We start from the raw sequence: 27,710 nt of genomic DNA on the forward strand, positions 1-27,710 counted from the left end.
CTTTTATGAGCCTGTGCTTTCCCCTGAGCACGTGCAGTGACTTTCTAATTTCTTCTTATATGCAGTTGCTTTTGAATGCCCTAGTTTTGTTTTTTGTTTGTTTGTTTTAAAGATCTTATTTATTTATTCATGAGAGACACAGAGAGAGAAGCAGAGACATAGGCAGAGGGAGAAGCAGGCTTCCTGTAGGACTCGATCCCAGGACCCAGGGATCACAACCTGAGCCAAAGGTGGATGCTCAACCACTGAGCCACCCAGGAGTCCCAAATGTCCTAGTTTTCAATGCCTATCTCCCAAAAGGGAGAAAAGAAAAAACTGAAGGGTGGGAGGAAGGTGCCAGCCCTCTGAATCCCCTGGAAGTCACTTCAGCCAGAGGGGTAGGGGCTTGCAACAGAGAATGGTACAACAACAAGGACTGCACCTCTGTGATCAGAAATAGCAATCTACAGTCCGAGCACAGATCCTTCATATTTGGAGGACAGAGTCCTTTATTTCCATCCTGGCTCCTACAGACTGTGTGCAAACTGCTCCAGAAACACACGTTGGGCAGCCTGCCAAGGGGCTGAGGGGTAGGAGACGAGTAGCTGCTACACACTCTACTCAGAGCTGAAATTGACCAAACTTAACCTCAATTTACCATCCAACCCTTCTCCTGGAATTTGCAAGTCTTCCATAAACTTGAGAGTTCTAACATATTTACATCACACAGAGTCTGCCAATGTAGTTGTTGTCCAAGCAGGAAGACAGAAATCTGGCGCTTCCGACTCTGGCATCTTCTCAGAATCCTCTGGGGTGCTTTATTTTTTAAAAAATATTTTATTGTGGAAGATTTCAAACCTAATTAATCCTTATTTCCCTCATGCATTTTCAAGAATTACCAACTACCTGCTCTCACCTGGAATTTCCATCTATGGTTTCTTATCCACTTCTCTGCCTTCCCCCCATAGCAGGCTTCAGACAGTGTGATTACCTGCCTTCTGCTCCAGCTTCAAGAACCAGTGGGATCCCTCCAGATAGCTCAGTAAATCAATAAGCCCTCTTTTCTATTCCTCCAACTTGAATAATTTTTATACCCCCCATCTCTACCCTCCAGACTCTTTTAAAAAAGTAAATAAGGAAAAAGGAAGCAGCATTTACTCCTCTCCAGTGGTTTGAGAATCTGATAAAAGCCATGGACCATTACTCCAGAAAAAAAGGGCACATACACAATTTTGTATGCAATTTCAGGAGGTTCATGGATACCTTGAAGCTCTCCAAAGATTGCAGATTAAGAATCCCAGTTTCGTTGTTTCTATAAGGTAAATCCCCTTTCCCAGGCCTCACCTGCACCTTCTTGCATGGTTCTCTTTCGCAGACACACAGACCTCTTTTTTATTGTGCTACTGAGGCAACTAGACATAAAGAGCTAATGTGCTGGCCCCAAATCCTGGAAAGTGAGCAACAGAACTAGAGGCATCCCCAACATTTTCACATTAACCCTATGCCACCTTCGTTTGAATATTTTCCTGTTCCTTTGAAGTGAAGAACAACTCCAAAATAGTCCTAAAACCCATTCTAAAATGATCTTTTTTTTAAAGATTTTATTTATTTATTCATGAGAGACACAGAGGGAAGCAGAGACACAGGCAGAGGGAGAAGCAGGCTCCATGGAGGGAGCCCAATATGAGATTCAATCCTCAGTCTCCAGGATCATGCCCTGGGCTGAAGGCAGATGCTCAACCACTGAGCCACCCAGGCATCCCTAAAAATGTCTTCTTTAGCATAGCCTATTCTCTCTTCTTCTTTCTGTTAATTCATCTGCATTGCATTTTCATGAAATGCAAAGGGGTAAAAAATTACTAACGGACTCGAAGGCCAGAACAGATTAATTTAAAGATTAATTAAAAATAATTTCCTAACAAGTATATTTTATAATTTTTAAGAAGATTGTATTTATTATTTGACAGAGAGAGAGAGAGAGAGAGAGAGAGAGAGAGAGAGAGCTCACAAGCAGACAGAGCAGCAGGCAGAGGGAGAGGGAGAAGCAGACTTCCTCTGAGCTGAACAGAGAGCCTGATGCTGGGCATGACCTGAGCCAAAGGTAGATGCTTAATCAACTGAGCCACCCAGCACCCCACAATTTCTTAACAAAGTATATTTTAACTGCAAGGGTGTCCATGCTTCTTTGTCAAGGTCTGATTTACTTTTGGCCCTGCTATCTGCTCATCTGTGGGGAATCTTCAGGAGGGACTAGTCAATTAATGCCTACTCACATCGTGTGGAAGTTTGGGTTGGGTCCTCTGGGAGGCGTTCCCTGTACATTCTCCCCAGTTCTTCTAGTGTAGGACCTCAGCTGTGGCTGTATATCAATCACCTGTAGAATTCTGGCAATTAAGAGAAAAGGGGGGCTCAAATGAGCCTAACTATGCCAGGTTTACTAACCTTGGAGCCAGTCTGTGGGTGTGTGTCCAGGGATGACGACGCCAATCTATCTAATGCTGCATGCAAGGAATTAACATTATTACTAGTGGTAGAAGCCTAGGGGAATGCTAAAATTATTTCACAGCATGTAGTTCAATAGAGAGGGTTTGTTTTTGTCTTCTTTTGTTTAAAAAAAAGTGAAAAAATTTCATAAGGAAAATTTTGAAGGAACCCAGCAAATGTAAACCATCCTGGGGTAATATTTAAAATATGCTATTTTTCTCTGTTATTTAATTCCTAATGTAGCATAAACTTCTTGGCCCAGCTGGAAAATGATTTTAGGTAATATAATTTCTTTAAATATACATTTCTATCTTAGGTAATTTGTATTATAAAAGTAATAAATATATTTTGTAAATTTGTTTTAATGTCTATAAGAATACGAAGTGAAATCCCAAAGGAAACCCTGTTAACAGTTTTCCTTTTTTTAAGTAGGCTCCACATCCAGCATAGAGCCCAATATAGGGCTTGAACTCATGACCCTGAGATTAAGACCTGAACCAAGATTGAGAGTTGGACACTTGCCAGATTAAGCCATCCAGGTGCCCCCATGTTCTTTCCCCTTCCCCCATTAACAGTTTATGTAACCTACAAATTTTCTATACACATCAACTATGTGTATGACATATGTTGATATTTATTTATCTCTGGTAGGCTCAGGACTCACAGGTCGTATTTCCTTTACTTTCTATACTACCCATGGGGGAACAAGAAGTCTAGTCTTTACCAGATTCCCCTCCCTAATAATCCTAAGAATCTTCAGGAATATCCCACTGTCCCATAGGGCCATCATGGTCTTTGCCTCTGGCTTTGAGGTGTGAGGGGTGGACCTCTGTGCAAATGCCTCCTGCAATGTCAGGACTGGTCTCTCATGCAGGTTGCTGCTACTATTGTACTGATTTGTCCTATGTGTGTACCCAACCTCTTTTCTTAATTTCACACCAGCCTGCTGAAACCAGAACACAACTTTTCATATGACTTTGTTGAAGGCTCGAGATTATAGAAGGAAAATACAAGACAGAAGACAACCTACACTTCTTACTAGATGTGGCCTCTATCAGAAGGTTTAGCCTCTGACCCTAGATCTTCTCTGCCTAACTCCCAGCCAGCCTGAAAAACTAAAGGGCTAGGTTTCCTGCCTCCTACAGGTGGTCCTCTAGCCTGTTTCTCCCAACTGGAATCCGAGCCCTCAAATTCCCTTAGCCCGGGATCCCTGGGTGGCGCAGCGGTTTGGCGCCTGCCTTTGGCCCAGGCCGCGATCCTGGAGACCTGGGATCGAATCCCATGTTGGGCTCCCGGTGCGTGGAGCCTGCTTCTCCCTCTGCCTATGTCTCTGCCTCTCTCTCTCTCTCTCTGTGACTATCATAAAAAAAAAAAAAAACTCTTAGCCCATGAGAGAAAGGCATGTGTGTTACTGTCAGAGCCCACTGTAGCTGTCCACCTCCAAATGACAATGGGAATTGTCAATGGGAATGACTCCCTTCAGAGAATGCCTTTACCTTTTCACTTTTCACTCAGGAAAGTGTGATTTTTACCTGAAAGGTAGTCAGAACTCAGGACATGTTTTCTACAGTCTGGAGTCTTCAGTGTTAGAACAAAACCATGTGTGAGAGCAGGAGTCTCCCACGGCCCACTGTGCTGAGTCAAACCAGGCCAGTTCCCTAAGACTCAAGGTGAGGATCTGGACTCTGCACCTTTCCTGAAGTCCTCAGACTTGCTCTTGATTTCCTGTGAATAATCCACTTACATAACAGCACACCTCACACTCTACCAAGAACAAGTGAAATTTGACTGGGATAATGTAGTCTAATCCCATATATCAAGGATACATTAGTGTGAGGGAGTCATTATCTGAAGAAATGCAAGTCTCCTAACTGCGGTGACCATTTTCATATTATCACCCAAAACAAGTTAGCTCTCTGACTGAAAAATCTCCATCTCAGAAATGACATCTGAGAATTTATTCAAAATGACATGGGAGAGGAAGTGGGTGCCACAGAGCAAAATGGGTGGGGTTGCAATGAAACAAAATTGGCCGTGAGTTCATTGTTCCTAAAATTAAGTGATAGGCAAATGGGGGTTCACTATACTATTCTATTGACTTTGTGTATGTTTGAAATCTTCTATAGCTCAAAACAACAACTGCATCTCTGCAGAAGGTTTGCTGATGATGTTCTATTACTGGAAGACCCTCTAAGTGTTTTAAAGGAGAGAACTTGAAGCCCCGCAGGTGAATTTAGTCTGCACCTCTTACAAATAAGCTCCTTTTCTCCCTCCACAGATTATTCCAAAGAGTTTACTGCCAATATTTACTCAATGCTCACATTCTAGTTACTGAGTTCTTCACCACAAGCGCTCCCTTTTCAGGGAACTTCAAGGTTGACAATGACACTAGAGGGTCTTGTTCCCCTTTCACTATTGTCTGGGGACATGTGCCACCTTGCTGGGTACACAGACAGAATTCAGGCACTGCATTTCTAAATGGTAAAAGAAAGTCTACCTCTCTTTTTCTTAAAAGATTTTATTGATTTATTTGTGCGGGAGAGCAAGAGAACAAGTGAGAGAGTGCAAGCCGGTGGTGGTGGGGTTTGGCAGAGGGAGAGGGAGGGGCGGGCTCCCCAGTGAGCAGGGTGTCCGATTGGACTCAGGGCTGGGTCCCAGGACCCTGGGATCATGACCTGAGCTAAAGGCAGACACTTAACCACTTAACTGACTGAGCCACCCAGGAGTCCCATGCCTCTCTTTTAAAAGGATTTTACTCATACAATTTGAATAGAAAAGAGTCTGGTGTGGGTGGCTTGAACAATGACTGTCTGGACACCAGGACAGGATAATATCTCTGGTGTTAGTAAAGTTTATGGCACGAGTCTTGTTCTGAAATGTGGTCTTCAGTTTTATAAACTCAGAAATTTAAATGCTAGCACACGTAGACACAATGAGTGTCTAAGGCCTGATGAACACCAGTGAATTAACTTGCAATGGGAAATATAACTATAAGCAGACCCCAGATCCATGTTTGCTGGTTAGCACATTTTCTGTCTATTGGAAACTTTTTATGCAAAGCCACATTATAATTAGAAGGATACTTGGTGAGAGTAAGCTCTAGAAGAGTGAGTTTCCAATTAGGGAGAGTTAGCATCCCCTGGGGGGATAGGCAGAGGGAGGAGGGCATTTAGTGGAATTTGTGTGTGTGTGTGGTGTTATTTTATTTTTTAACATATGTCATTTGGAATGGCATAAACAATATTATAATTCAATAATATATTTGGAGGGTAGTTTAAACCCTGTAGACTTCATAATAAAAATTATAAAAAGCAAAGCTCAACAGAATCTTTTTTGGCTGGTAACACTCAGCTTAGAGGGTGGGAGTCCACAAGTCAGACACTCTGGAGGGCCTAAGATTTTTTTTTTTTTAATGAGGCCAAAAAAAAAAAACCAGTGTTCACTGAGGCACTAAGCAAACACCATATATGAGGCAACTTCTATTTGCAGAGTTCAAATAAAATTTTCTGTTCTTACATTCTTTCTCACTAAATGGTTTTGTATCGAATACAATCATATTTAGTTTCTTAGTGGTCACTATAGAAATTGATGTGGAAACCTATCTATGGTATTTATTTATGTTTTTGAGGGAGGTTTTTTTTGGTTTCTGAAATACAAATGATCTATGTTACTTAAAACATACTATGTGCTTTACAGTATAGTATACAGTATAATACTATAAAATACTACCACAGTTTTGTGCCCAAATTCTGCACAATGGTAGGGCCAACCACTGTGGAGTTATAGGAGACAGTTATTTGGTGGTCTCAGCATTGATTTTTGTTTCCTCTTTTCCAAAAGACCTCATACTCATTTGGGAATTGGTATGATCCCTGGTAAGAGAACTCCACTCTTGTTCTAACACATTCTAACCCATTGAACATAGCAATTGGTTTGTAACCCAAACCAGTCAAATCAGAGTGAATCTAAAAACTCTTTCTAATAATGACACTGGGACAAAGATGGGCTCACCTTACAGGTGCCTCTGGCAGTCATCTTTGGCCCTGAGGAGGGCCTAAATTAGGAGAAAGCCAACGCCAAGACAGGTAAGAGAAACAGAAAGATATGAGGTTCCTGGGGCCATCAACTGGGCCATTGGATCAAGTTTGTCTGAAACCAACACTTCCTCTGGACTTCACAGTTATTTGTCCCAACAAATTCTTTTTATTGTTTCAGCTGTTTTTAATTGCAGTTGAAGCACCAATGGGTGGATCAGGGTACTGCTGAATATAGATTGACTGAATTTCTTGTTCTTCAACAGGCTCAAATATCAGTCAGTGAACTATGCCACAGAGAAAAAGGTCCAGTATCTGTCATGTTCTTAACTTCTGCTATAGATCAGAATCATATGGAGAGCTTTTACAAATCTCAGGCCAGTTGGGATGCCTGGGTGGCTCAGCAGTTGAGTGTCTGCCTTGACTCGGGGTGTGATCCCAGAGTCCTGGGATCAAGTCCTGCATCAGGCTTCCTGCATGGAGCCTGCTTCTCCCTTTGCCTGTGTCTCTGCCTCTCTCTCTCTGTGTGTCTCTCATGAATAAATAAGTAAAATCTTTAAAAAAACAAAACAAAACAAATCTCAGGCCAGTTAAATGACAAACTACAAGGATGAGACAATCTACAATGATGGGAAACAGAATTTTTAAAAATTTTCCCAAGTGATTCCAAAGGGCAGCCTAGGCTAAAAATCACTGGTCTAAGTAAATATCTGGTTTTGTCCATTCAATAGAATCTGCAGACTAAATGTTCTAAATATGTTTTCCCACTAAAGGAAAAAAAGAAATGCTGATATATAACTTGTGAGGTTTAATGCAAACCATAGTTGTGTGACAGGAAAGCAAAATTCGTTTGGAGCCTTGTTTTACCTTTAAAATATACGCAGATTTTGTTCTGTACTCCATTTTATATTGCTTTCTCTCTCTCTGCAACATTTAATAGGAGCTTAAAAAGTACCAGTCATAGTGACAGACACCAGTGATACAGAGCAAAGCAAGAAAAACACAGTTCCTACAATTCAGGAAAAAAAAAAGGTAATTAACCTAATGATTACACCAATATTTGTTAAATCTATGATAAGGACAGCACAGGGTACTATGTAAACAAAATAGTTCTCCTAACTTCTTGGAGGAAATGATGTTTAAACTGAAGCCAGAGGAATGCATTTGAGTTACTTGGTAGATGATGGAAGAGGGAGGATTCAGACAATAGAAGTGAAGGAAATGAAAGAACACCACATGGGAAGAGGTGTATGTGAGAGAAATGAGACTGGAAATAAAGCTAGGAGCCAAGGCTTTATCCCAAAAACAATGCAAATCAACTGAGGGGTTTTAAACAGTCAAAGGATGTGATTTCTATTTTGGAAGATGATTCTGGCTGCTGTATAGGAAATGCATGGGGGTGAGGAGAATGGGGAGCTTAATAAGATGGAGTCAAAGAACTAGTTAACTGGAGGGAGATAAGGTAGCCCAAGCATGAGCAGGGAGGCCATGGAAATGCAGAGAAGTAGACTAATCTGAGTGATATTTAAGACGGTAGAGTTGATAGGACTTGGTAATGGATCATTTGTGGTGAGTGAAAGGGAGAGAAAGAAGCCAAGAGTGACACACATGTCTCTGATTTGAGCAACTGGGTGGATAGCAAAGTTATTTCTTGAATAAAGAACACTGGAAGAAGAGCAAGTTTGTAAAAGATAAGTTGAATTTTGTTCATATATATATATTTTTTAAAGATTTTACTTATTTATTCATGAGAGACACACAGAGAAAGGCAGAGACATAGGCAGAGGGAGAAGCAGGCTCCATGCAGGGGAACTCAATGTGGGACTTGATCCCAGGACCCTGGGATCATGACCTGAGCCAAAGGCAGACGCTCAACCACTGAGCCACCCAGGTGCCCGAATTTTGTTCATCTTGAGTTTGAAGTAACTGTTAGATAGACATCTAAGCACATATAGATGATAAGTAGTTACATGTCTCAAATTCAGGAGAGCAATAGGACTAGTGATCTAAAGTGGATAGTCATCAGCAGATTGATGTTAATTAAAGCCAAAGAAATGAACCAAACTACCTGGCATAAGTTTGTAGAGAGAAAAGACTAAAGACAAAACTCTGGGGAGATGTCCAACTAAGAGGGCAGTCTTGGGGATCCCTGGGTGGCGCAGCGGTTTGGCGCCTGCCTTTGGCCCAGGGCGCGATCCTGGAGACCCGGGATCGAATCCCACGTCAGGCTCCCGGTGCATGGAGCCTGCTTGTCCGTCTGCCTGTGTCTCTGCCTCTCTCTCTCTCTCTCTCTCTCTCTCTCTATGACTATCGTAAATAAATTAAAAAAAAAAAGAGGGCAGTCTTGCAAATATGAGAAAACATTGCTAGAGATGTAAATGGTAAAAGAGAAGATATTTAACATCCCCCCCCAAAAAAGTATCCTTTTTTAGAAAGAGTGATCAATCGTGTCAAATGTTGCTGTACATCTAGTAAGATGAGGACAGAAAAATGTACATTGGATTTAGCAACATGGAAAGTCCTGGAAATGTTACCAGGAGTGACTTGGGGAGGGAAGGTGAACTTTTTTCAGAAATGGAGAAGATACAGTATGTAGTAACTAGAGAGGGATGTGGGTCAAGGGATATTAAGATGAGGTAGATTGGAAATGCCTCTTTTTTTTTTTCATGAGAAGAAATCAGGAAGATGGATAAGCACGAAAGACAAAAGTGACAAGATACTGGAAAGAATAGGATCCAGAAACCTGAGGGATGCCTCTTTTACTGGAATAGGAGAGAAAAATGAGAATCAGCGCACAGAACAGAGAGGACTTTAAATTTGTTGGTCAGAAGTGAAGAAAATTCCTATCTGATCACTTCTATTTGTTCTGTGAAGAAATAGGCAGGCAGTGATGAAAACAAGAAGGGGTGGTGCATGGGTCAGAGGCTTAAGGGGAGCAGAGAAAGCTTGAGATTGTTGAAAATGAGAAAGCTGACTAGGGAAATCATGGGCTAGTTAGGCAGTGTTAAAGGCTTAAGACTAATGATCATAAATATAGAAGCTTGATAGTCTGGGTGGTTTCTGCATATTTTCTCCCATGGTCTTTGTTGCCCATAAACCAGCAAGAAAAAAGATGGGAGAGTTGAATTCATATATGGTAGAGATGAGAGGTGCAATGCAAAATACAACAGAAAGGTTTTAGAATATTGGCAGGGTTGAGTTGTTTGCAGTGATGGGTTGGGAATCCAAACTGGATAAGGAGGGAAATATAGATAGGCAGAGGCTTTTGAATAGAGAGAGATAGAGTAGGGCAAAGGTATTGAAGGTTCATCTAAAGCTGAAGAATTGGGGTGTTGGAAGTTATATTGACCAATGAGTGGAATCAATTTCAAGAGGATAGAAGGTCTGAAACTGTGATTTCAGAGGCAGAACAGTTCAGGTGGGGACAGGGTCCAGAGTGTAGGGGACAAGGTCCAGAGTGCAGCAGTGGAACCAAGTGGCTGAAAGAAACAGGGGAGGCCTTGGGAAATGAGATCAAGGAAATGAGAAGCTCAGGTGTTGGATGGATCATCCACATATTCAGTTTGATGGAAGGACTTGGAGGAGAAGAAAACGTGGTGCTAAAGGCCCTGTGTCTTGCTGCTGCTCACTCCTCTGATCACTTCTATTCTCATTTAACTCGAGCCACATCAACCTCCTTGCACTTCCTTAAACATACCAAGCCCATTCTCACCTAAGAGCATTTGCCTACTTTTCCTGCAGCCTTGAATGCTCTTCTTCCAAATATTCTACTGTGCACTCCCTTGCTGCATTCAGGTTTCTGCTCCAACATCAACTCTTCAGAGCTTTTACTGACCTGTCTACCTAAAATAGCAGCTCTCAACTCTGACCCTTAATGTGTTTTTATTTTTCTTCAGAGAAGTTAGCACAACCTGAAATTATAGTTCACATTTATCTTCTCTATTATCCATCACCCCACTAGGATGTAAGCTCAATGAGAGCAGTCATATTCTCTCATCCCCACTGTATTCCAAGCACCTAAAACAGACCCAGGAACCTATCTGCTCAAATCCTGCCTTTCTCTCAACAACTCAGAAACATTTTTCTGACACTCCAAGCTGAAGTGGCTTTTCCCCACTCTGAAGTTCCACAGGGCATATTGTATATACTGTTCACGCATCACTCTGACTCATTGATTTGTTCATTAATTGCTTTAACTATTGTGTGCCAGGAATTCATCTAGGCATTGTTTCATTTGATAATTACTGTTTTATATTTTCATCTTATTTCTATAAGCAAACTGTAATAGACTAACTAAAGGGATTACAGTGAAACCACCAGATTTTGTAAGTTCTAAGGGAACAGTTTAGAGACACAATAGAGAGGATACAGAAAGCAAATAGGGGCACCTGGGTGGCTCAGTGGTTAATTGCTTTTGGCTCAGGTTGTGATCCCGGGGTCCTGGGATCCAGTCCTGCATCTGGCTCCTCATAGGGAGCCTGCTTCTGCCTATGCCTATGTCTCTCCCTCTCTCTGTGTGTTTGTCATAAATAAATAAAATTGTTTAAAAAAGCACATAAAAGGAATAGTAGAGCATTAACAGGAAAATGCTAATTTGTTTTGAATCTTGTCTCAGTAATTAGACTGATCCTAACATGAGACTGCCAGTCAACCTACATCCTGAAATCATGTCTAAATTTTAGATGCAGTAACAATTTGCAAAGATATTTTACAAAAATCCCACTTTATGAAATAAAGTATGCAATTCTACAAAATTAATCTAATTGTATTGTTATCCTCTGTAGCAGTTGGGGTTCTTTTAGATGCTAACTTTAACAGAGAATAAATTTATTGAATATATTAGGTACAGAATAAAAGGGCAGTTCTGAGACCAAGTCCTTAAAGGACAAGAACACCTTTGTGATGCCATGTAGCAGGTCTCAAGCATCTTGCAAGGCTGCCACTAAAATGAATTTGTGGGGCACCTGGGTGGCTCTGTTGATTAAGTGTTCCAACTCTCGATTTCAACTCAGGTCATGATTCCAGGGTCCTGAAATTGAGCCCTGCGTCAAATCCACACTCAGTGGGGAGTCTGATTGAGATTCTCTCTCTCCCTCTCCCTCTACTACTCTCACTCCCTAAAATACATAAATTTAAAAAAAAAATGAAAAGGTGTCAACCAGTCTCTCTGACTGGCTTCAAAGTCCTGGGAGAGAGACTTAAATTATAGGCTCAGCATGAAGAGAGGAAGGCATGGACTCTTCTCTGACAGTCCCACCAAACAATATCCAATTGGGAAGAGATTATTTCCCAACGTAACTTGGGATACAATTACCAAAAGAGCAAAAATGATCAAGAAAAAAAAAGTACCAACCTGATGCCCCTTGTGAGAACTACTCCCTCCTTCTCTTAGGTTTGCAGAGCTCCTTAGCTGTCATATCTCTTCCTATGCCTAATCACACTCTGAATCAATGTTTATGTATCTTTCCATTTCGTCTACTAGCTTATGAGCCCCAGAAGGCAAGTGGCTGCAGCAGCTGCATTATCCAGAGAATGGTGTCCTAGAGATCCCCCCAAACTAGTTTAGAAATATTCTGAAGGGGGGGTACCTGGGTGGTTCAGTGGTTGACTGTCTGCCTTTGGCTTGGGTCGTGATCCCGAGGTCCTTGGATTGAGTCCTATATTGGACTTCTCGCAGGGAGCCTGCTTCTCCCTCTATGTCTCTGCCTCTCTCTATGTCTCTCATGAATAAATAAAATCTTAAAAAAAAGAAGAAATATTTTGAGTAAATTTAAGCAAAAGTAAATGCCTTTTTTCTCTATTCTATTATAGATAACTTTTATAAATTTTTAACAGTTTCATCTAATATGAAAATATGTAAAATGAATATGGGAAGACATAAATCCTCCTTAGTTCCTTTCTATCTTCTCTAAATATATAAAATGCTCACAGAATATTCGTCATTTTAGTTGGAAATCTTTTAAATTTAAAAAGATATAACATTAATCTAATTTTCTCTGGAGCTGATTTCAGCTAAAAGTCTCTTCAACAATTTAACTGTTGGTATAACATCTGGTATAACTTTTGAATAGCTAAAAATAAAACATTCTGTTCTTTGGAGAATAACTCTACTAATAACTGCTTAGGAAGAAATTGTTCTCTGACTTTTCTAACTTGCATTTGTGGAGGTAATTCTAGAAAACCATCGTGGTAGCTAATACATGACTAAATCTGTCAGAGTCTCTCTCATAAACACTATAAAAATGCAATAGATTAATTCCATAGTAAGACAAATATATGACTCAGTCAAATACCATAAAAGTCAAATACTGAGTATCCATGCAATGGAATATTATTCAGCCCTAAAAAAGTATGAAGTAATGCAGTAATGCTGTATGTTACAACATGAAGCTTGAAAACATGCTGAGAAGCCAGATACAAAAAGCTATATATTATATAATTTTACTTATACAAAATGTCCAGAAGAGGCAAATTCACAGAAAGTAGATTAGTGGTTGCCAAGGGAGGGGGGTGGGATATAGGGGGGTGGCCTGAGGGAACGGTAATGGAAAGTGACTGTAGATGGATATGGATTTCTTTTTGGAGTGATGAAAAGGTTCTGTAATCAGATAGTGAGGATAGTTGCACAACTCTGTGAACATACTAAAAACCACCAAATTGTATACTTTGAAAGGTTGAATTTTATGCGAATTATTTCTCAAAAAAATTTTTTTTAAGAGGGAGGAGGCTTAATGAGATTTGGCATGAAAAGAAATTGTTTTAAGGACCTAAGAAAGGCATGGAATTTTGTATTTAGATCCAGGCAAAGACAAAGAGTAGAAGAAAAAAAGCATAGAAAAGAATACCCAATAATTACATCCTTACGAGTCTAAACATTAAAAATAAAGGTTTTAATTATATTGCTCATATCATGAGACAAATCATTTTCCCCTTTTGGGAAAGTATATGATGACTTGCTCTTTTTTTTTTAAGTAGTAAAAAATTACCAGCAGCCTTTCTTAGTTCTTTTCAGCTACGAATTGTGCAATAGTCTTGGCTGCAAATCAAGCAACTTTATGATGTTGTAGCACTTAAAAACTCACTTGAGCTTTGTAAGAATTTTTTATTTATTTGCAATAAAAGCATAGAGTTGGCAGATCATGCCAGGAAATCATATCCTACCCATCTATACTTGCCCCAGTGAAACTCAAAGACTTCCTTGGATTTTCTTTTCCTCATTCTTTGAATTTTAATCTGTGTGTTTTTAGTCTTTGAGTTAACTGAGAAGCCTTTTCGTTCTGTGAACTAAGCACATTCCTTCAAAACCACAGGCATCCACTTCTCATTGGATTTATGACAATCACAACATTGGCATGCAGGTAAAAAAAAAAATTCAATTTGCTTTTCCCATCACACCTCCGGTTACCTCAGGGAACCCTATTTTAATAGGGAAAGAAGTAAGGACAATTTCTGCCATCCTAACCATGTCCAAGTGTTCCACAATATTCCTCAGTGGTCTATCCTTTCCTCTGCACATTTCTACAGCTCTAGCTATTGGATCATTAGAGTTTTGCCTTTCAGAAAAGGTGTTCAGGAAAAGGGATCCTAACAGACAGCAGCCCAGAGGAACTTTTCCTTCTTCAGAATAGCCTCTTTAGGAAATTCCTTTCTAAATCTAATAAGTTTATGGATTAAACGACTTTCAAGGATGGAATGGCCTGAGAGCATTCTAAACTGAGATTAGGACTTTATCCTTTGTTCGGCACATAACATGGGCCACTCAAAGCACTTAATAAATATTTAACAGAATTGAGTCAGTAATGTTGTAAAAGAGTTAGAAAAGACTTTAGAATTTGCTTTGTTTTTTTTTTCTATCAACACAAGGACAAACATAAATGGGTGGATTATAGCTCAGTGTAAGAGAATAAAGAGTAAGAGAGATTAAGACTAAAGAGGTAAAACACCTCATATGGTTTGTGAGAAAGGGAAAACATCCTTTTTGTATTGCTCTTTTTAGTTGGTTGTTGGGCAGACTGCTCCACAAGAGAAAATGTGATAACTCTAAGAGAGGAAAATGAAAACTGTAGTCTTTCCAACTAAGAAAGTGTCAATTCAGTCTTAAGAATAAAAGAGCATGGCCTCCCATGCTGACAGCTATATAATTAGTAATATTCCCCTTGATAACAAACACAGTTTACACTATAGTTATCAAAAAATTCATCCTACAAAAAGTTGCTTGAGTTTACAACAACTGAAGCGGTAGCCAAATTTCAGAGTATATTGATGCAGCTATTTGTATTCCTGATGCTCCTTTGTACTCTAAGCCCATTAAGAACATAATATTACTTTTCCTAAATTTTCCCATATGATAAGTAGAATCTTATGGATTTGGGGCTCTCAGGTCACTTACATTCCTGGGCAGAGAGGCGTGGAGCTATATAAACATGGGGAAAAGAGCTATTACTATTGAGTGACCAAACCATTAAATATGTTTTATTGCCGTAAAGTGTATCATTGTTTTACTTCATAGTAACTGTTTTTGTGAAGTTGAGAAATAATGGGCTTATTCTGCTTTTATAATTAAAACATCACTTTCAAAATTTGTAAAGCTGATTGAAATAACCACAGTAATGGTGGAGTTGGGCTTGCTTGTTTTAAGGGAAGTGTTTAAGTTTGAATGCAATAGTCATGGTGGTTTTTAAAGTAAATAAATTGAAATTAGAAGCAATGTAGTACCATACCCTCTTCGCCAAAATATTTTCTACCAAGTGAAAAAAAGGAAAAGAGATGAGAGTAACCTGTGATTATGTAAACTGTGGAAGGATAAGGAGAGACTAAATCAAATGTATATTCTTGTTTTTTAAAGATTTCATTTATTCATGAGAGATAGAGAGAGGCAGAGACACAGGTAGAGGGAGAAACAGGCTCCCTGTGGGGAGCCCTATGTGGGACTCGATCCCAGGACCCTGGGATCATGCCGTGAGCCAGAAGCAGATGCCCAACCACTGAGACACCCAGGTGTCCCAAAGGTATATTTTTAAAAATAAATAGACAAATACTCCAGAAATATTGCACTGTATTGTTAGCTAACAAAATTTATTTTTTTATTTTTTATTTTTTTTAATATTTTTTCTTTATTTGTGATAGTCACACAGAGAGAGAGAGAGAGAGAGAGAGAGAGAGAGAGAGAGGCAGAGACACAGGCAGAGGGAGAAGCAGGCTCCATCCACTGGGAGCCTGAGGTGGGATTCGATCCCGGGTCTCCAGGATCGCGCCCTGGGCCAAAGGTAGGCGCCAAACCGCTGCGCCACCCAGGGATCCCGCTAACAAAATTTAAATAAAAGGAAAAAAAATACAGACGAATGAGTATATTATAGTAGGAAGACTTTAATACAGCAGCTGGTAGAACTTCCTGACTATAAGGACTGTGAAAAACTAAAAGTATTATGTGTTTTCCCTTGGAGATTAAAAACACAGATAATTCTCCTTAGGTGTAATATTATGTAGAAAACAGAATTGGTTCAGATAATGTTTTGAGAGTCTCCTTTTTTTTTCCCACTAATATGAAGGTAAAAGAGAAAAAAAGGACTCTGGGCCAAGTCCATCTGTACAACCCTCAGCCTGTCTGAGTTCTTTAAGGATGGAGTAGTTTTGAATAGCTGAGGTTTCTGGACAGCTATGTGTACATCATCCCAAGAATTACAATTTTGAATGAAAATATCACTAAAACTGTATTTAAATCCCATGACCTTTATTCTTCCTTTCTGACTTTTAAAAAATATCATGTGAGTCATTCAAACTTACAGAAATTATTCTAGGAAAAGAAACAGCCATAATCTTACTAGCCAAAACCACCAGGACGTACAGAAAACATGATTCAAGGTTGTAAAATAATGAGATCCTCAATCTACACGAATATTGTCTCAAGTCTGTAACACTACATGTTACTATGCTAAATTCACACCCTTTTTTTTTCTGGCTCCAAAGACTGCCCTCTTAACCTTCTCCAAGGCTTGCATCCTAAAGGCCACACATTGTAATAAATTTTAAGAGCTCGCACACATGCATCCTTGACACTCTAAGATTTTTCAAACTTTCCTTAGCATCAGATTCTTATTTTTCATTTTCCAAAGGTCTATTTTATTTTTATGGTATGCCCCCCACTTTTCCAATTTGCTGCTTTAGATTTGCTGTTACTAATCTGGCTTTGAGACATGGGGATAAGACATTTAAGTCTAAACACGCACTAGCGAATCCTGAAAAATCAACTTACTTATATTCTATAGTGACTTAATAAAAATTTAGATAGTTATAGGTGGAAAGGTACATTACCTGGAGTCAAGAAACCTGCTCATACAGCAGAGTAGAACGGTGACTACATCTGCAGAAAATATTGTTCATCTACAAGCTACAAAAAAATCAAATGTGCCACAAAACAAAGAAGGTAGAGGATATGGATGTTTAAACAAGAAAAGAAAGAGGCCCATTGAATGCCCTGTACTAAAACTGAGCCTTGGGTTTGAAAAGAAGTTAGGAGACTGCTCCCAACTCATTCTGGCCCAAAAAGGTGAGGAAGGAAGATCAGAAAGTATAATGCAGTAGAAAGAGGAGGCCAGGGGAGTTTGACACAATTAAAGACTAACACTTGCTTTCTTGTTTTGATGAGAGTAAGACCACTGGATATAGAAGGTCACCTTGAAGGGACACAGTGCTATTACTTCAATCTTGCCTGGGGTCAGCCCTGCTTATCTCCCACCAAATGTGGATAAATAAGCAGCCTCATAGAGCTATTTTTTATCATATGAGCTTGGCAGGTATGTTGCTTTCAAACCTGTTGATGTGCTACTATTATTTCATGTAATATATATTTTAGTATATGTGCTGCCGAAGCGAGCACTATTTCACATAATATAAAGTTTCTTTTTTGTGAGGTTAACATGTCAGCTTCATTAATCAAGTTATCATGAAAATTAAAATTTGATTAGAATTTAATTAATATGTCATACTAGTTTCTTTGCAACTACAGAACATATACCTATGGGAAAGGGTGGCCCAATTGCTTGAGGTGGCAATTAAACTTGTGCTTTTCTTCCATTGGCCTCTGTTCCCTGCTAGGCTCTTGGTTAAGAGAGAAAAAAAAAAGCTGTCACTCTGACCCAAAAATCTCTAACTCTTAGGACAGAAGATATTGACAGAACCTAGAGTACACCTTAAGTGTGATTGTTCTAAAGGCATACTTGAGTTGTTCCATGAGAATGAGGCTCTCAGAAGACCCTGAATACATATTTAAGACTGAACCTCCATTTCCACCCTTCCGTGATTTTTCTCCTTAAGTCTGCCACTCAAGTCTCCTTGTCCTTCTAAGTCTCCCTGTGTCCTTGTACTCATCAGGCTGACATGACACATCAGCATCTGAGTTTTTCAAGCCAATAGCTTACCGTTACAAAAAAAAAAAAATCAAGTTTGTAAAGGGGTACTTAAATGTAGTAAACTTGGCGTCCCTTTGCCCTCTAAACTTTACTCAAATAAAATTATAAAAAAGTGACTGGGGACATCTGGGTGGCTCAGCAGTTGAGTATTTGCCTTTGGCTCAAGTCGTGACCCCAGGGTCCTGGGATCAAGCTCTGCATCAGGCTCCTGCATGGAGCCTGCTTCTCCCTCTGCCTATGTCTCCGCCTCTTTCTCTGTCTCTCAAGAATAAATAAATAAAATCTTAAAAAAAAAAAAAAAAGTGACCGTAGTGGCGCCTGGGTAGCTCAGTTGATTGTCTGCCTTCGGCTCGGATCATGATCTCAGGGTCCTGGGATCGAGCCCCACATGAGGCTCCTTGCTTGACGGGAGCCTGCTTCTCCCTTTCCCTCTGTCCTTACCCTGCTTGTACGAGATCTCTCATACTCTTTCTCTCAAATAAATAAAATCTTTTAAAAAAAAGTGTAATTTATATTCAGATAATTAAGAAGTGATTATATTACTCCTGCATTCATTGTATATAAATGTACATACAGCATCTCTTAGATGCTTTGGGTACTAGGGGAAAAATGTAGACCCTGATAAAATGTAACATACGATCACACAAATTTGAGTACCATTTAAGCAATTAGCCATGACAACTCAAGCTTAAGCAACATGGTAAGTACTTATTATTTTTGCTAGCAAGGAAAAATGCATGAACTGTCTAAACAATAGAGCATTTTAAAAAATTCATATTTATTTCCACCTATTCTGCGGCTAATAACATTGTGGGTGCTTTTAAAGGTCAAAAACAATGAACTGTCTAAAAATATTCTGAATAGCAATGGTATTACATTGTGAATTTTATTTTCAAATTTTGGTCAATAAAGAAGAAAATCATAAAGTTAACAAATCAAAAGAAGTACCAAAAAAAGACATTCACATACACAAAAGGTATGAACAGTGTAGACTCATTTCCAGCTGATTGAATTCTACTTATACATTTAAAATACAAAATACATCTTAATTTGTTAAGGAAACTGACCACATTTAGCACCAGGAAAGGAACTTTACTTTAGCTTTTGATCATGCCTTCAATATCTTGTCTTAAGAAAAGAAATTTCATGGAAACTGTATGTATGTATCACTGTCAATTAATAAAAGATTAATTTTGAAAAATAACCACTGCATATCATTGATTCATGAGTGATTCAAAGGGAATAAATCCTTAAAGCTGGAACTACTTGATATTCCGCACAACTCTCCTACAGTGGTTTGTTTTCATTTCCTCCAACGCTTGTTCCAATTGTTGAACCAAATGAAGCAGAGTGGCTGGGTCTGTCTGCAGAACTTTGGTGTTGTGATCTCCATTCTGATTAAGGTGTAGCTTTATAGTCACTGATGGTTTAATCTGTTGCCTGAGGCTTCTGCTTGCAAGCTTCATTTTAAGTGGAATAAGAGCATAATTACTATTTAATAATCATGCTGAATATTTATAATTACTTTATACCATATACAAAAATCAAATTTTACATGAATCACAGACTTCAAAATGAAAAATAAACTCTAAGAAACTTTGGAAAAGAGAAAAGAAGAGAATATGTACACAACCTTTCCATACAAAATTTCTTAAACATGATAATAAAAGGCACAAACCATAAAGAAAAAAACTGATAAATGGAAATACATTAAAATTAATACATTTTCTTCCAAAGGATACCTAAAGATGGTAGAAAACAAGCCACAAACTGAGAGAAGATATTTTGTAACCTATATAACCAAAAAAAAAGATTAGTATTCAGAATGTATGACAACCTGTTCTGATTAAAAACAATAACACAAGCAGAAAAAAACCCCACAAGACCAAGAGAAAAATGTGCAGAAGACCTAAGTAAGCACTTCACAAAAGAAGTAACACAAATAAACATAGGAAATTGTTTTGAACAATTGAACATGTGTTCAATTTTATTAGAAATCAGGAAAATGGCCAATAAAACCATAAGGTATTATTTTATACATATCAGACTGGCAAGAATTAAAAAACTATCCATTTGGAGGCACTGTGAGCAACTGTCATGGGAACTCTCACTGCTTTGGAAAACAATATACATTACCATCAATTCCACTCCTAGGTATATACCTTGAATTCTTACATGTATACATTATATTTACACAGTAATTGTTTTGGGTTCCAAGAGTCAAAAATTAGGTCTTCAGTGTTCTTTAGTAATAGAATGGATACACTGAGAATATTCATACAGTAAAATGCTTACTAAATAGCAACAAAAAGAAACAAACTACAGGGATGACCAGGTGGCTCAGCCTTGAGTGTCTGCCTTTGGCTCAGGTTGTGACCCTGGGGTTCCAGCATCAAGTCCCACATCCGGCTCCCAGCATGGAGCCTGCCTTTCCCTCTGCCTCTCTCTCTCTCTCTCAATCTGTCTCTCATGAATAAATAAATAAATAGTTAAAAAAAAAAAAAAGAAACAAACTACAGCAATATAAATTGTTATGGATAAACCTAAAAGTATGTTCAATCAAAAGCAAGTTGCAGAAGAAAACAAAAACTAAAGTTTAATGAAAAAATATGCACAAAAAAACTATAAAGAGTATTAACAGAAAATTCAGGATAATGGTTACCTACAGTAGCATGGGAGGGGTTAAAATTGGGGGAGGTCACAAATGGTTTTGCTATATTTCTTAAGCATGGCAATAAGTACTTGTTTTATTATTATTCTTTGAACTGAGTATCTATTATCTTTTGTGGGTATGATATATTCTGAAATTAAAAAATACTATTGATATATTTTTAAAATTTTTATTCAAATTCAATTAATTAATATATAATAATATAATATATTATTGGTTTCAGACGTACAGGGCAGTGATTCATCAGTCTTATATAATACTCAGTGCTCATAATATCATGTGCCCTCCTTAATGCCCATCACCCAGTTACCCTGTCCCTCCACCTTTCTCCCCTCCAGCAGCCCTCAGTTTGTTTCCTATGATTAAGAGTATCTTATTATTGACATATTTTTAAAAGAAAAAAACCACAAACACTAGAAACAATGGCTAACTTGGAAGCGACAGAATTTAGTCCTAGCACCAGACTGTTCTCCAAAGACCATTCTTCCTTAAAAGGAACCAGGACCTTCTTAAAGTAACAGCTGATTAGAGGTCTGAGACATCATATAAGATGAGCCTGAAACATCTTGTTATACAAGAAAGCAAGATTGCTACCTGAAACTATCAGAGTCCTATCAAAAGGACACAAAACCAAATTGAAGAGACTTCTAGCAAGTAACAAATCTAACCTGAGATTTCAGGATTAATTTCATACCACGACATAGAATATTCTGACTAATAACTTCTTCCAATTAATTCTAGGTGATCTGGCTTCCAAACCCAAGATACTGATCCACAGCTGAAATTTAATGTTGAAAAATAATTTGGAAACAATAGGATATTCCCCCCCCTTCAGTGAGCCAGTCTCCAAATATAATGTAGGTACTTGTGAGTTAAATTATCTCTTTACAATCATTTCTCTAATACAGAAAATTATAGGTATGAAAGATAGGGTATGATGACTGAAAATAATACTTATCCATTCACTTACGCATTGCTTATCCTTCTCTTTCCTCTATCTCTGCATTGACGGATAGGGACCAAATGTATCTAGGTGTGTAATTAAGCCATGAACTTTTTTTTTTTTTTTAAGCCATTAACTTTTTGTTCAAACACTTAAGGTCACTCAATCTATCCTCAAATTTTTAGAGAATATCTAAGTTAATATCCTTTACAAATTCATATCCATACCATTCTTTAACATTTCTAAATAAAGATGATACAACATCCCTAACAAACACCTAGTAAGACAGTCAGACCTTTTTTATTCTCGGAGAGAAATTTCAGTGACACTAAGGATGAACAGTAGTCCACAAAATTCTTGATATGGACTCATTTTTTTGATAAGGATGAAATCCTGTCCTTCTTGTAAAAATAACAACAGCAATTTAAATGGATCACTCCTGGGTGGCTCAGCGGTTTAGCGCCACCTTTGGCCCAGGGTGTGATCCTAGAGACCCTGGATCGAGTCCCACATTGGGCTCCCTGCGTGAAGCCTGCTTCTCCCTCTGCCTGTGTCTCTGCCTCCCTCTCTGTGTCTCTTATGCATAAATAAATAAAATCTTAAAAAAAAAAATAAATGAATCAGTCCTAAAGGTAAATCTCTCCATACCAGTCTCAGATGCCGTTTACTGATGCTATCAAATGCATCAATTGTGCTGGCAATTTATGAAGGGAAATGTTTCTATTAGAAATTAAACTAAACTATGATGACTGATGTATTTCTCATAAGCAACTGCACAATAATTAGATGGTAATGTCCTTTCACTACCAGTGTCCGTGAGACAAGTGAGTCACTAAAAAATGAAAGGTCCTATATCCTGTTAATAGTTTCCCAGTCATTTAACTGATCTTCACCTGACAAGTCTTCCTCCCATAACCAGGAGAATCTACTCCGGTTAAAATCCCTTGTAAAAATTTCAACTAATGAGCTCCGAAAATCCATTAGTTCTCTTAGAAGCTTTTCAGCCCTTAAATGCATTTCATCATAAGAAGCAATATTCATTCAGTATACCCTCAACTTTAAACTATTAGTCCCTGCAATAACATGGCTATTCAAACCCATTTCATGAGGTAAATGAGCTCTCCGGAGTTTTAGAAAATTCAACTCCTTAAGTTTCTAATTTCTAAAGATGTCTTCAAAATGGAAAAACTTAAAGCAAATCAATAAAGCCAAAAAAATAATTTTTAAGGGCTACCAGAACCCAAAAGCCAGAAACTATCCCTACCCAAGAGAGAGAGAGAAAGATGTATAAGATAATTTACTGCTGAATCTCATGAACATGACCATCCCCACACCTCCTCCACCTGGTTATTTTGAGAGGATTGAAACATAAAAGCTTAGCAATAGTGATCTCCTCCTCCCTAGGAAGCCCACAGGATTTGCTTCTTACGGGGTCTCCAAGAGCATGAACTGTGTCTGATTCTTTGTGAATCCATACCATCTAGCACATGATAACTGTATAAAAAATACTTGATACAAAATTTGTTAAGAAGCTATTTACCCCCCCAACCCCCACCTTTTAAAATATTCAGTACCGAATGCCCATTATGTACCAGACATTGTGCTGGGGACAGAGGAGTGAATGAGGCACAGAACCTGCCTTCATGGAGCCTGTAATCTGGTTTATACCACATCTGTGTTTATACCTATTCAAGCACTAATCAGACTGGATTATAATTGCTAAACCCTCTAACTGGATTTCTGTAACTTGTTTAGACCATCTTACCACCATTCAAAAAGGAAGAATCCACTCTAACAGTGGTTTACAAACTTCCTTGCAAGTCAGAAATATCCAGGTAACAAGGTTTAAAAAATCCTGATGCCCAGGCCAAATCTCATAACAATAAATTAAAATCTCTGGGGATGGAACACAGATGAGAAAATTTTAAAACTACCCAGGCCATTTCAATATATAGTCAAGTTTGGGGACTAGTGCACCGTACCACATATTCAATGCTCATTCCCATATCCATGTGGGCCTTTACAACTTTTGCTGCCTCGTCTTTCAAGATTAGCACTGGTTTTCTCATTCATGCATCCTTCTGAAATTTCATCTCCTTTTGTTGAAGCTTTTCTGGTTCCTTCAACTGTACACTGAACTACGTTATAGGATTTTGAAATACAGTACTCAGTTGTACCTTCATTTATACAATTACATTTTTCCCCCTCCAGAAATTTCTTTTATAACTATCTTTAGTTACTAGTTATTTTGAGAACATCTAATATCCCTAACTAGATAACATCTTTTTCATCTGAGAAAATGTTAAGATATTTTGGGACTTTTTTTTTTCTCCTTCTGCCTGGAATGCTATTCTTTGAGCAATTTCCATGGCACTTTAAGATTTAGATCTCCCCTCAAAAGGTACCTGAGGCCTATCCTGACCCCTTCATCTGGAAGAGCCTTGGACTCCAGCTATCCCCTATCATATTCATTATACTGGTGTTTTGTTTTGTTTTGTTTTTTCCCCTGAAGAGCACTGGTCTAGCCAGTATTATCTTATTGAGTGACATATTTCATTTCTGGCAGTAACTATCTTGTCTGGCTTGGTGACTGCAGGATCTCCAGCACCAGGAACTATTCTCTGGTACAGAAAAGAGTGGGTCTCAGGTTGGCTTCTCATAGGAATCGCCTGTAAAATTTTAAACATTTCAAATTCTAAAAATCTTGCCTCCCAAAATAAGAAATCTTTAATCATGAAGTCCCTTGACCAAGAAAATGTGAGATATAGTTTTCTACAGGAGATACAGAATACGTGAGTGTGTGTGTGTGTGTGTGTGCGCGTGTGTGTGCTGGCTTGTGTTCAAAAGCAGAAGAGGTTTAGGTTTGCATGCACCACTCGGGCCTCCAGTTTTTACCATAGAAATGTGATATGCTAAATATAGGGCAGTGTGTTGTAAAACTTCTGGGTCACAAAGCCTTTGGCATAGCTCTAATCAGGAAATGGATGACATTCAATAAACATCTATCAAACTTATCTGTCACACTGCTTGATAAAGGGCTACAAGTAAGAGTCTGAGAACTCCCTTTGGTTATCTGTGTGCCTTTAAAAACAATTGAATCTTTCAAACAGAATGTATACAAGCCAGACACAAAAGAATATTTACTGAATCGTTCTGTACATGGAAAGTTAAAGAACGGGCAAAAGTAATCTATATATTTAAAGTCAGGACGCTGGTTACCTTTGGAAAGAAAGGAAGGGGAAGCAATTGGTAGGAGGCAAAGAGGATGCTTCTGGGGTGCCTATCATGGGCAAGTGTTGGTTTTCACCACGTGATAACTCAACTGAGCTTTACAATGACCTGTGCATTAATTTAATTCATGTGCGTTTTGTTTAAGCATAAAAGTTTCATAAAATCAAATACGACTTAAAAATTTGTATGACCATCTCCTTTCCAAATAACCCCTTTCTTACAAACTTTGAAAATTAATCTAAACACATTACGCATATAAGAAAATGAACTATTTGTGAAATGGTCTCAAAATAAACATTCAAAAAACCTGTTTGAAACCAAAGTTTGGTTAAGGTGGTAAAGAATACAACAAACCTAAGGACATAGAGCCAAAATTAATCTTATATTGTATGTCACGTGGGGTTGGCAGAGCCATACCTGTACATCCAGTCGCCATTCAAGGCTGTGGTAACTTGGAAGGTCTGGTGACAGTTCACTCAGAATAGTTCTTATCTCTTTTCTGTTGTCCAGATAAAGCTGAAGCAGTAATTTGTTCAATTCTTCAGAGAATCCCAAAACAAAAACAGAGTCTTGGAAATCCAGTTCAGAAATCTGAAAGTGAGAACATTAAATTTACCTTTGTCTGGTAAATGCTAAAATATTTGATATACACAAAAGAACATGATATCCCCTAATTCTTTTCTACTTGGTAAGAGAAACAATATCCTTTATATTCAAAGGATATAGTGGGAATTGCCCACTATTCCAGCATCTGTCTCTGATACATAAAAATACTTTTATTAAAACATTAAAACAATTGCTAGAATGCCCAGTTTCTCTCTTATTCTCCATCAGGCTAGATCCTGCGAAGATGCACATGCAAAAAAATCATTTAATTCTCCCTCCTCCTAGGATACATACTCTTGTACGTGGTTTTAATAACATGCAGAATTAGAGGTAATTCTAATTATACTAGCAAGAGGCATTCATATCAGCAGATCACATTATAGTCACATTGTTTAGGCACTGACTTCACTAAGTCAATTACAAAGCATTAACAACATTACTGAAATAAGCAGGTGCCTGCCAGGCCTGTGATGTAGAGTATACCAGGCCTTTTTAAGGTCAAAGAAATAAATACATGGTAAGAAAGCCCTTACCATAAGCTTTGAGCTTTCAGTGAGAAGATATGTTAATCCTTCCACACCATGCTGGACAGTGTCACTGCTCACACTGAGTTTTCCTGGGAAAGCGGGAAAAAACAAGCAAATAAATTATTGTGTGACGTTTATCCTTTTTATTAAAATTGTTATTTAGGTGAGAACCTGGGTGGCTCAGGTCGGGATCCTGGAGTCCCCGAATCCAGTTCCGCCTCCGGGCTTCTCCCTCCACCTATGTCTCTGCCTCTCTCTCTCTCTCTCTCTCTCTCTCTCTCATGAATAAATAAATAAAATCTTTAAAAATTTTCTCATTTAGGAACAAATATCCATTATTTCTTATTTTCAAGCACTGCAATTAAAAAAATAATGAGTTAATAACAGCCTCCTGTTCAGGCTCCGCTGCCACACCAACGCCTTCAATATCCACCCTCCCCCCCCCCCACCCCGGTGTAACCTCTACAAAATGCAGACCCCTGGAAACTGGTTGTCAGGAGCACCGTCCTCCTCTGGAACGCCCGGCTATTATTTCAAGTCTGGCAGAAGAGGAACTCCAGGGACTGACCATCTCAGAAAACACCCTCGTCCAGCATGGGGAAAAAAAAAAAAATACTGCAGCAAAAGCGGACGTCTGAACAACTAGTTATAAACATGCACCCGGGGGGGGGGGAATCCCTGGGTGGCTCAGCGGTGGAGCGTCAGCCTTCGGCCCAGGGCGTGATCCTGGGGTGTCGGGATCGAGTTCCGCATCGGGCTCCCTGCGTGGAGCCTGCTTCTCCCTCTGCCTGTGTCTCTGCCTCTCTCTGTGTCTATCATGATTGATTGATTGACTAATTAATTAATTAATTAATTAAAAATAAACATGCACCTGCGCGACGTTAACGGGCTCACCCAGCTACTCCGCGCACTTGGGTGCATTTAAGCATCACAGCACCTCTGGCAGGTGGTATTACGTGCACGGGACGCATGACAAAACCGACTTAGTGGGAGCTTGAAAAAGCTCAAAGCTGGGGCGCCGGGGGGCTCCGGGGTTGAGCACCTGCCTTCAGCCCAGGGCGTGACCCCGGGGTCCCGGGATCGGGTCCCGCGTCGGGCTCCCTGCACGGAGCCTGCTTCTCCCTCTGCCTGTGTCTCTGCCTCTCCCTCTCTCTCTCTGTGTCCCTCACGAATAAATAAAACAACAACAACAACAACAACAACAACAACAAAAAACCCAAAACACACCAAACTCAAGGCGGCTTAGGGGTCGGGCAGGACCTGCCTCCCGAAGGGCCCTCCTGCTTTCATCCCACCACACGGAGTGAGACCCGCGGCGCTGCACAGACCCTCAGCCCGGCCCGCACCCCCGGCCCCGCGCGGCCCCCCTCCCCGTCTTACGGGCGGCGCCTTCGTAGACCTTGGGGTTCGAGCCTCGCCTCAGGAACTCCACCGCAATCCGCCCGAACTCGGCGACCACTGCAACGGAAGAGGCCAGGAGGCCATGAGCGCCGGCCGCACCGCGGCCCCCCGGCCCCCCGCCCCCCGCCCCAGGCCGCAGAGCGCCACCCTCCGCTGCCGCGCCCCCTGACCCGCGCTGTCCACTTGCGGCAAGAACGCCAGGTGCTCCTTGTGCTCCTCCGACAGGTCCAGCAGCATCTTCGCGAGGCGGAGGATTTCCGTCGGCGGCGCCGCCCTCGCCCCGCCCCTTCCGGGGCCGGCGTCCCGGCGCAAAGAGGCTCCGGCGCCTCAACAGCCCGGGGCCTTGGGTTCCGGTCTGCCCCGGCCCTGCACGGCGTCGGAAGGGGTTCTTCCGCGCGCACGTCGCGGATCGCCCGGAAGCGCCGC

The 27,710-nt window shown here is 39.7% G+C and overlaps 1 protein-coding gene across 1 annotated transcript; it reads right to left on the reverse strand.

Moving 5' to 3' along the window:
• Nucleotides 1–18,775: 18,775 nt before the first annotated feature.
• Nucleotides 18,776–27,549, reverse strand: COMMD2 (COMM domain containing 2). Its single transcript, XM_055321765.1, has 5 exons — nt 27,455–27,549; nt 27,264–27,341; nt 25,890–25,972; nt 25,168–25,341; nt 18,776–19,365 (listed from the first exon to the last, which is right to left on the reverse strand). The coding sequence occupies exons 1-5, from the start codon at nt 27,519–27,521 to the stop codon at nt 19,168–19,170; spliced, it is 600 nt and encodes a 199-aa protein (XP_055177740.1). The 5' UTR covers nt 27,522–27,549; the 3' UTR covers nt 18,776–19,167.
• Between the last annotated feature and the right edge of the window lie 161 nt (nt 27,550–27,710).

This window comes from Nyctereutes procyonoides, unplaced genomic scaffold, assembly GCF_905146905.1.
Source record: "Nyctereutes procyonoides isolate TBG_1078 unplaced genomic scaffold, NYPRO_anot_genome, whole genome shotgun sequence".
Lineage (NCBI taxonomy): Eukaryota > Metazoa > Chordata > Mammalia > Carnivora > Canidae > Nyctereutes > Nyctereutes procyonoides.